This window comes from Pecten maximus, chromosome 8 (assembly GCF_902652985.1).
Source record: "Pecten maximus chromosome 8, xPecMax1.1, whole genome shotgun sequence".
NCBI classification, from domain to species: Eukaryota; Metazoa; Mollusca; class Bivalvia; order Pectinida; family Pectinidae; genus Pecten; species Pecten maximus.
The window spans coordinates 7,333,546-7,344,905 of NC_047022.1; the positions used below are offsets into that span (position 1 = coordinate 7,333,546).

Here is an 11,360-nt window from a genome sequence, read left to right on the forward strand (position 1 = left end):
AGGATTAAAACTGGCGTACTATCGTAAACCCTTTTGAATAACAGCAATGGAATTTCACGTTTTGAAACCATACAAGTATGTTATATCAGTTCACATATATTGTACATGTATATATATGCATGTATGTGTGTACACGATCGAAACCTCTGAAGCACATATACATATACATGTATATATATAATTTGTCAAGTAGTAATAATGGTAGTACAGACAAGTAAATTGTCGAATTTTAGAGGCAATCTGCCCCTTTATCAAGACAATTAAGTAAATTAAAAGCGATCATATAAAGACATAGAACATGTACAGTTACACAAATACAAGTGCAGTGCATGTATATCTATTTATATTTATATGTATAGGTATACATGCATAATAGATTACTTTATTTACAAAACTCAAACGATTACATTATTATCAGATTTTATACACAATTTTTTCAATTTTGAAAAACTTGAAACTGTAATCAATTACCAAAAGTCAGTTCACACACAGATACAATGAACAGTAAATTGTCCAATCATCGTTTATTTTTTTAGGATAGCCTTGTGGTGCCTTGTATTTCACCAAGTAGACTGAGTTTTGCGTTTGCGGCCATAAATGAAAAGGTATAGGGGCATTGGATATCATTGTATATTTTATAATGATGGGCCAATGGAACAAAGTTTGAATAAAACTTGAAACTTGACACCTGCCTGACCTCATGGCGTGTCTCCCGGTACTCCGGTCTCGTTGACAATCAGAGCGCTTCCGTCCAGGATATAAAAGCAATTAATGGCTGAAAGAATTGTGTCACAAAATAGAAATAGAATAGATAAAATTAGTTTTAAGTAAAAAAAAAAAAAATTATCATGTTTCATGTATGTATTGATTTATTTTCCTTTCTTTTTTCTATAAGCATTTTGAATTCACACAAACTTTTTTTGAAAACCAACTCTAAGCAACTGTGTGACTGTCTGCTACCTGTGCATATACAGCCACAATAATTATATATTGCTATCTTGAAAATATCATTTCTTCTCTTATCTATGTTAAATAAAATCTCGCATGTCCGTAAGGAGATACCAGACCACAGTCGACCCAGCAGTTAACACTACGCTCTATCGATCTCGTTTGTCGGTGTACAAGTGTGCGCTGGGAGGATCTGTGTACGTGGTTAAGCCTGGGGTTCTGAGCACATCAACATCATCACCCCTGACAGTTCAAGGGGAGCTCAAGGATGGCTGTAGGTCGTTGAGACTAGGAGAGCTAGAATCCTCATCATCGGGTAAGTTACATGCATGCTGTTGTAAATCTGAATGATGTATTATTTCTAAATATACAAAGATAAAGTTCAACTGTATGTGTATTGCAAAATTGGATTTTCCGTTTCAAATGTCAAGGGTTTCGCGGAACACATGGAATTGCAAAGACATATGTGGCGTGTGCTCATGTACCCTCTGTCATTTCGAGATAAACATTGAATGCATAGATAAATAAATGATAATCCATGTTTCAGATATAATCAGTGTACAAATGTACATGTGAATGATTGTTGTCAGCATTTATAAGCAAAGTTAATGGTTTCAGAGTTTGAAAAGGATGACTTGAAATTATTTTTGCACATTTGAATTCGGCACAATACATGCGCATTCTGTTGTTTCGTTTATATATATATCAGTATATATGAGATAGATTGTATCATGAATGCCCCACTTTTGTAAGGGCTTTTTTAATGAGCCGGTAAAACCTGAAATAAACCGGAAGTATACATTATGCCAAACATATCAACTTAACGTCATTCTGTTTTGGTAATTAGACAACTTCCGGTCTTGCCAATCGATATTGCACGTGTGCCACATGTGGGAACAAGACGCAATGTCAATTGAGGATTGTCTTTAGCCAGATATCGATCACGCGACAGTCAAATAATCGGATATAAAATGCTGAATGATTAATCAATGTTTTAATAAGATAAACATTCAAATTTACTGAAACTGGTTAACACTGGTGAGGAATGCAGATTATAACTGCTCACGGAAATTGCTTTTGGGATGGAATGGTGACTCTCGAAACCTTTCCCCTGAATGTAAAGAACATGGAATTTTGGTTTTGTTGTTATAACCAAATCGAAAACGAAAATTATAGAAAAAACATTTGAATTTTGAGTAATCGCATAATTTTGCAACATTATAGCAGGAAGCTTTGTGTTCTAAGCCTCAGTTCTCATCGTAACATCGTGATGCTTAATGATAGTATTTCTTCAACATCAACTTTCTAAAAAAAAAAATAATTATATATTAAATTATAAAGTGTGAACAGGTAAACAATAGTGGATAACCTGTAATCACAGTTGTTGGTGTGAATGTCCTGGATTGACATACGTGTACGTACATTTTGTACATGTGTACTTATATATTGGCAAATTGACAAAAGCGGGATTATCTATACGCGTGCAGATGGTTAAAACACGTGGCGCTATCTGTGTAGAATAAGTCTGTACACAAAAATAGTCTGTACACATACACGTATGTCAGACCAGAAGTTTAAAATGTCTTGTTGAATGATACACGGTTACTTACGGTTCTGATAATTCTTAAATAATCTTTACGTGACGTTGTTCAGCTAGCTGTATTATACAAACGGTGTTAAAAAGAGGTCAAATGGGCCCGTATAGCTTCGATGCAATTCACGGCTTGATAGTCATAGATGCCCTTGTATATTATATATTGCAAGAACAAAACTACATGTATTGGTTATCTTGACAGTTGTTGAATACGTTTATATTTAAACAATTGTCGTTATGGAACTGTACCTAGATATCGATATCTAATTTGAAAAAAATAATTCTAAAACATATGTTAATTTAATTTGACCTTTGAAATCTATAAGTAGAAGGGTGATTGCTTTCAAAGCTGACAAACAAGCTAACTGACAATTAGTTTTATTCAGAAGCTGTGAGGTGCCCTTTCACTTAGAATGTGAGTCAAGGTTTACCATCCTGACAGCCTTTAGTCCTTTGTCCCAGTATACTGTGCGTGTAGTAAAATGATTACGAAGAATTAGTTATCTAAATATTTATGCATACAAAAAACATTTGGCCCTTGTGACATTGACAGTTTCTACTGGATAAACACAGCGACAATGACAGATTGTGTGGCGAAAGATGCTAAAAATAACTTTTAAGGAAGGCATGGTGATTGATTTATTAATTGTCTTATTTTGCGTTTCCTTTGTCTTCATTTAAACATTTTTGTTCATATTTTGCCCGAGATAATCAAGTTTTACTATAGCATTGTGACGTCAAAGGTGTATAAAGGCCATCAGTATGATTGTATAGAATTGTGACGTCAAAGGTGTATAAAGGTCATCAGTACGTTTGTACAAACACCGTGGTTTTCAAAGTTTGTCAAATTCATCGATTTCAGCCAACCTGATAACCCCTAATCCTGGCATATCATTGACCAATATACACACGAACCTATTTTTTTTTAGTTTTTTAGAAACTGCCGTAAACAATTAACTTCTTGGCTTTAAAGAAGCCCAAGGTCATTCATTTAAGCAAAACGAATAGCCTCCGGAAGTCAGCCTAGTATGCTACAGGCCAAATATGACCATCAAGAGACCGCCTAAGTGTTTAACGAAATTTGTCCCTGTAAGGCTTAGAAATGAGCCAATACCTTCCGCATAAACAAAACTGATACTGTATAGTTGCTTTTATTCACGGGGGATTTAATTTCGCTATATTTGCGGTCAAGGTAATGTCCGCGAAATTAAATACCCGTGAATATTTTTCACCTTGTGATAAGTGACAACTATGACAATGAATAATAAACAATCTTTATTTAAAGCATATTGTTAAGCAGAACATGTACATCGTAAGTATACATGTAGTTTCTACTGTTTCACGATATCATATTAGAGTCGCATAAAATGTGTACATCGTAAGAATAATTTCTACTATTTCCCTATATGGTATTAAAAGTCACATAAAATATTAAAATGCGCGAAATTTTCTCCCCGTGAAATAGTCCTGAACAGAAAAACGCGAAATTTTCACCCCGCGAAATTAAACAACTATACAGTAGCTGTTCATATACAAGTATGTAATTGGCTCAGTATCATGCCTCTGGGCGTCACGATCATTTAGAGGAAGCTGTTCGTTTAAAGAGTTTAAAATTTTTGTTCCTCCTACTACTTGTGGCCTGGGACAGTGGCCGTCCTTATCATAGGCATGCTATGCAATACATTGCAAATTATGACCTTCGGCCTGTTTTTCTTTTATGTTCCAAAGCACAGTTCTCAACGGCGTTTAAGTCATTTAACACAGCGACCTCAGAGGTAGACCAAGGTCTCCCATTCGAACAATATTGTAAGGCTATGTCTCAGCACGCTGCCGTCATAATATCGTGATTTTATCGTAAAAATGAGGACGGACGACGGACGCCTTACCATATGTCAGTTATGATCAGCTAAAGCAGACCTCGGCATAAAGCAATCACAATTGTTATATTTGACTCAGATGACATGAAAAGAGTTCGGAGTAATTCATTCAGGAGGATCCGTTAAAATCTTACAGCTGTATATAACAACATTTCCCATCATTAAGACTAAATCTTAGACTATATCTTCTGATTATCCAGAGGAATTTGCGTCCATGTCCACATTAGATACTGTTAATGTACTTATTTAAGCGCGCCCAAATTTTAGCGCAAAAGCTTATTAAAACGGATTAGCGCAATAATTAATTAGAACACCGGCGATGCTTGCCACATAAAACATTGTATATAAGTTACCATTAGCGCAATCAAAATTTAGCGAAATTCTTCCAGCGCGAGAATGAGATGCGAGATGTCATTGTCTATTTCATCTTTCAGATACTGTAGATGATGATTTTGTGAAGCATATCTATATGTCTGCTAAAAATAGATGGATCGAACATTTGTCAATAGAGAATATAGAAATATATTTTTCATGACTTTCTCGAAACGAAACCCTCTCTTCTATATCAAATTTTTCGAGGAAAAGTGTAATTGACTCATGGAAAATACACTGTTTCAGTATTTGTCCTTGTGAAGTTTTACCGTTGTCCATTTCACTTAATAGTTACTATCAATCCTTGTTACAGATACAGTCTTCAGAGAGCCATGACGGTCAAGGTTTGTGTTTGCGGAGGAGGCAATGGCGCCCACACGCTCTCAGGTCTCGCCGCGTCCCGTGACGGCGTTGAGGTGCGTGTCCTCACACTCTTCGCTGACGAAGCCGAGCGCTGGACAAAAGCGCTTGGAGCAGATGAATTAACGGTGATTGTAAATGAAAAAGACGGAACACAGACTGAAGTGAAGTCACGCCCAAAGGTCATTACAAAAGATCCCGAAATCGCCATCAGTGGTGCGGATGTTGTGATCCTGACTGTTCCAGCTTTTGCACACGAGGGTTATTTCCAAGCCATGGCCCCGTATGTGCAGGATTCCGCTCTTATCGTCGGCCTGCCAAGTCAGGCAGGATTTGAATTCCAATGTCGAGACATTTTAGGAGACAAGGCCGCCGCTGTTTCAATGATGTCCTTTGAAACTCTTCCTTGGGCGTGTCGCATAAAAGAGTTCGGCAGGAAAGTTGAAGTACTAGGTACGAAATCCGTCCTCGCAGCTTCGCTCATCAAGGGAACAGCCAAGACGGTCGACCCGCTATCGACACTCCAGATGCTCCACGGTGCCGAACCAGTCTTCCGTCTTGCAAAACACTTCTTGGAGATGCTTATAATGAGTTATTCGTTTGTCCACCCCGCCATTTTGTTTGGTCGATGGGGTTCCTGGGACGGCAAACCTGTTCCAGAAGCACCATTGTTTTACCAAGGCATCGACCAGGCAACCGCAGACATGCTTACAGCTTGTAGCAACGAATGCAAGGACGTAGCAAACGCTATCATGGCGGCGTGCCCAGGAAACGACCTTTCGGATGTCAAGGACATATATCAGTGGTACTTAGAGTATTACCACGAGGACATCCAAGATGACCACGACCTCTACCACGCAATCACCACAAACAAGTCATATAAGGGTCTTGTTCATCCCGTCAAGGCTGTTGACGGTGGTGTGGCCCCTGACTTCGGAAATCGTTACCTGACAGAAGACATCCCCATGGGGATGATAGTTTTTAAAGGCGTTGCTATAGCAGCTGGTGTGGCCATCCCCAACAACGATAAACTTATCATGTGGGCCCAGGAGAAGATCGGAAAGGAGTATCTAGTGGACGGTGCTCTGACCGGTAAGGATGTGGCTACAACGCGCTGTCCGCAACGCTATGGCTTCAACACACTAGACGCTATACTTACGGGCAAAAAGTAAGGACTGACCAGTGCTAGGTCAGTGCTGACCAGTGTCCGTATACACCGCTTGTAATTCAACCCAAGACACCAATTCCCCATCATGATTTGCTATCATGGAACAAATATACCTTGCAGTCCAGTTAACTTTTATAAAGAGAACAGAAGTTGTTTCTGTGCCAAAGAAGTTACATTCTTCAAAAACACAAAATATGAACCTATAGCAGATAATTACGGAAACTATTTTGGAACCTCAATCTAGTTTGCGTTATCGGGAAACAACCATTCAGCTGTGATACTTACTTTGGACATCTTTCTAGTGCTAAAAATTGTCTCAAGGTTTAGGATCTAGGTTTACTGCGAAAACGAAGTTATGAACTCTCATTTCCGGAATATATATTAATCTGTATACGTTAATGTTCACTATTCTAGTCACAAGATAACGTGTGTAAAATATTTCCAATTTTAGATTGTATTATATAATTATATTGTATTTACATCAACATGAATTGTTTACAAATACCAGAGCTTTTGGCTATATCTTTTAATCAGCGGTATGTACCATTCAAAAAGTACTGAATATGTGGTATTATGTGTTGCTTAAGAAAACGTAAATCTTTACCTCAGGTTATAGATATAAATATTTCAAACAAACCAACATACTTCTACGGGGTCAGGTTATGATCAACACGGGTGATCGGGTAGCACACTGGTAACACATTTGCCTTTCACATAGGCGGCCAGGGTTCGATTCCCCGATCGGACGTGAAAAGTTATGGTGTCACCTGCCTGACCACGTTGGTTTTCCCCGGGTACTCCCGATTTCCACCCACAGAAAGACTCCCAGCGCGCTTCGATCCGGGCCAACAAGCGTGATTATTATAAGTTAATATAACTTGTTTCGCAATTGTTGTAAAATAAAATTTACATCAATACAAAATGACTAAGACATGGAGATGATGGTTAGCATCTAAATATATATTATACTGTACCCTATAAAGTGTAAGAAAATTGTTTCTGACGACGTGCTTGAGATATTTTTGGATATTTCCCAAACGAGTGAATCTCGTGTGCTATATATAGAACTCTGGTTGATCTGATGTTTTATACATTGAGAAGAGATCTGTTACGGAAATTACTCATTTTTCCAAAGTTATTTATAATATACTGAAATATACAACGTTATATATATATATTGCCCACCAGGATTTTGTTATTGTACATGTAAAACATGGTATTGTTAAATATAGAATATCGTTAGTCTATTACTGTTTAATTCTAGAACATTAAGGCGCAATTTAAAAAAAATAAAGATAAATATATACATTTATATATTCTTTGTTGGGATTTTGATGTTTCTTCTTGAAGTATTGCAATTGAATGTATCCGGAAAGTGATTTTTATCCTAGTATCAGAATCCGGACAAATAAGTTTCCACTTGTATGTTACCTATTTGTTAGTTGCTTTTAACTGATGATGGCTTTAATCTGTGATAGATGTCAGTATTTTAAATGAATTCCAATACTTTGATATTTGTATTGTAATAAAATTCACAGGATATACTGAATTAAAATTGTTTATAGTGAAAATTCGTATATTATTCATACAGCCATGGATCCTCATATCAGATGGGTCAGCAAGAGTGATTGATATCAGTTAATATAATTATAAAATAAAGTTACCAATGGTTACGGCGAAGGTTACCAGCTCCACAAATGTAGTACCAGTGGAAAGGCCTTGCCACAAGGAGCGCACACGTCAAATATAAAAGCCATATCTCATATGGTTAAGATAATGTACATATATATAAAGCTGTTTTTCCATCAAAGTATTAATACATGTATATATGATAAATAGTCTAATTATAGACCCGTGGCAGACATGGTGTCTTATAGGACTCCAGGTAGACTCGGAGTCCACTCAAAGTTTACCTGGAGTCCAAATGGAGTCCACTCCAAGTCCAAATGGAGTGCACTCGGATTGCACTTGGGTGTAACCTTTAGTATACACTCAACTGTATATAAAGCTGTTTTTTTTCTCAAGTAGGTCAAATATCACGGTCAAGGTCACTAGGTCCACAAATTTATTAGCTGTATCCTCATTAGTATTGACACCACTTTGCTTTATCAAAACTTCAACCTAGCTGTCTATGGTCCACGACGTCAACGCCGGGGTTATAGCAAAGCTGCCCTGAACTTCGTGCCGGTGAGCTAAAACATTTACAAAAGACTAGCAATATATATGAAGTTTTCATGCAGATGAGATAGCAGAGCTAACAGAATAAAACAATTAGATAAACATTTATTCCAGTCAGCTGCACAATAAATATTATTAAACTAGAAATTTTTCTTTAAATGTCGCCTCAAGACTTGACAATGTACGTGAACATGGCTATGAATATCAGCTCTTCATACCATCAACCACATGCTTCTGCTTCTGTTTAGTAGCTCAGAAGCATTAGGGGATAATGCCTTTTTCTATACAGACCAGAAGTAGACGCCTGTGCATCACCTGATCAACTGAATACTATTAGACACCGCTGATAACTTCAGTATAATTATATATACATTTATAATGTCCGTGAGGGCCGAGGACAACTGGTTTGGTTTACTTAAATATTGTTTCTTGTCCTGTAAACAAATAAGGTAATTTAAGGACAGCCACCCTTGCGTGCAAGATGCATTGGTGAAGTGTATGAGTGCGTATTTTGGGAGGTTGTGGTATATTCATTTTCGTCTCCTTGTGATAGTGCAGGAACTTATGCCGACTTTATAGTGCTACCCCACTGAAGCATAATACTAGTTTGTCTCCTTGAGATAGTGCATATTGATGCCGACTTTATACTGCGATCTCACTGAAGCATACTGCCGAAGACACCCAGTAGGACTATCCAAACGGTCACATTTACACAAGAGACACCAATTGGACATTTACTGTAAATAATGACAAGAACTGGACTGTATTCAGTGTCTCTTTATTGTGCACGAGAGACATCCTCTCTGTGGACTTCGTGCAATCACTCTTCAAAAGAAAACAGACATTGAAAAATTCATAGATAAAACTGAAAAAGTTGACATTTTGCAAATAGATCAGTACGTTATTTCTACAGAGACAAGTTAAGAGGAAAATGCAAGTAAATTTGAAAAGCTTGCTTATCAACTCAAGACGCAAACAAACAAACTTAAAGAAGAGCTTGATCTGCTTACAGCTCAAACTTTAATCTCTATCAACAGATGGAAGAGATTAGAATAACGCAAAATTACTTCAGACCTAAGAATTGGAAATGTATAGCAGTCATCTAAAACAAAAAGTACAGGAATGCAAGGAAATACTCCAGCGTGGCTCCAACAGGATGCAGTATATAATCTTCCTCCTGATATCACACTTCCTGTAAAATCTACTCTGGGTACGGCTAGTTTTTCTCCAAACGTAAAGCTACAGATTTATCTGAAACAAGCTCTGGGAGAAGTCAAATTCTCGACCACAGAGCAGAATCAAACTTCAGTAACTTCTGATACGTCAGTTGAAGCAACTTATGGGAAAGAAACGTCAACTGGAAAACAGACATCAAACGGAAGGCAGGAAGCATCTAGTCCACCAAATACACTATTGCCCAGGACCAAAGTGCTAAGAAAGTGGAATGTGACATATCCAATCCGTTCTATGAGCCCCTTCAATAACAATCAGGTTGGAACCTGTTACTATCTCAGCAACATCGTGTGTGTCCTCGTCAGAATGGGTAGGGTAACACAGGAGGTCAAACACAACGCTTTGATAGCAAACATAAGTCTGTCGCTCAACACCAACACACTCTGGATCTGCGACAATTCAGGCAAAATTATGGAACGTGTTTCAGGTCAGCTACTACACAGATTCACTATTTTGGTTTGTTTTGGGGTTGTTTTTTTAACGTCCTATTAACAGCCAGGGTCATTTAAGGACGTGCCAGGTTTTGGAGGTGGAGGAAAGCCGGAGTACCTGGAGAAAAACCACCGGTCTACGGTCAGTACCTGGCAACTGCCCCAAGTAGGTTTCGAACTCGCAACCCAAAGGTGGAGGGCTAGTGATAAAGTGTCGGGACACCTTAAATTCAATACAAATGAGATAACTCTAAGCATCTGTATTACAGCCAGTAACCATGTCATTGTTGGGATGGCCAAACAGATCTCAAAATTCACCACAGAAGGTAAAATAGTTCTGACCACGGAAACTGACAAGTCTTTGTATATTCACCACGGAAGATCTCCGAGTGTCCCGTCAATGTTGCTGTGGCTGATTTGAGGAATACAACGCATTTGTACGAAGGGAAACAAAGGGTTCTTGTCATGGACCCATAATTTCCAGGAGCTATTTATATGTGATGGCGAATTTCCAAACGCAAATCAACAAACACTAGCGACAGAAAGAAAAGCTTTTGATCCCCAAGGTGTGGCTTATGACCAAACTGGAAACCTAGTTATCGGGGACTATGGAAACAAACAAGTCCTTCTCATCAGTGGACGTGGTGAATTCCTCAGGATCTTATGCACAGGTCAAAGGTGATATGCTGTTATTGTGGGTATGGAGAATGTTCTGTGGGCAGCATTCACTGCAGAACGTCGAATTACTCAAGTACACACTGTTAGCAGTTAAAGGGGCATTCCTTCACTCGGACATCAGAAACATGCACAATTTCTATTGATGAAATCTATGTCCGAACTATAATTATATGAGTGTCTGTGACTACATGTAATGAATTAACGCCGAAATGTACAAGAAAAAGGCGTATCGTATACAAATACTGTATGTCTTTGCTTTTTATTGTATTCATCAAAGATGTCAAAGCAAACTGAAACTCTTCATAAACCGTCCCATTACATAGTCTTAATGGAGTTCGGTTTAGACAGGGTCCACAGTAATGCTATGCTTCTGACTAAATTTGGTAAAAAAGATTTTTCGGAATTGTTTCTATTTGCCATATCAGGCTCTTTCCCTCTGCCCCAAAATTCAACATTATCAGGTACATTTTGTATATCCGCTTCACTAAATGAAAAAAAAAATCTTTTAACAGAACAAAAGG

The 11,360-nt window shown here is 37.9% G+C and overlaps 1 protein-coding gene across 1 annotated transcript; it reads left to right on the forward strand.

Annotated features, from left to right (window-relative positions):
- Positions 1 to 1,137: 1,137 nt before the first annotated feature.
- LOC117332653 (octopine dehydrogenase) lies at positions 1,138 to 7,890 on the forward strand. The gene is made up of 2 exons (XM_033891641.1): positions 1,138 to 1,264; positions 5,105 to 7,890. Exon 2 carries the CDS (start codon positions 5,124 to 5,126, stop codon positions 6,321 to 6,323), a length of 1,200 nt encoding a protein of 399 aa, XP_033747532.1. The 5' UTR covers positions 1,138 to 1,264; positions 5,105 to 5,123; the 3' UTR covers positions 6,324 to 7,890.
- The last annotated feature ends 3,470 nt before the right edge of the window (positions 7,891 to 11,360 follow it).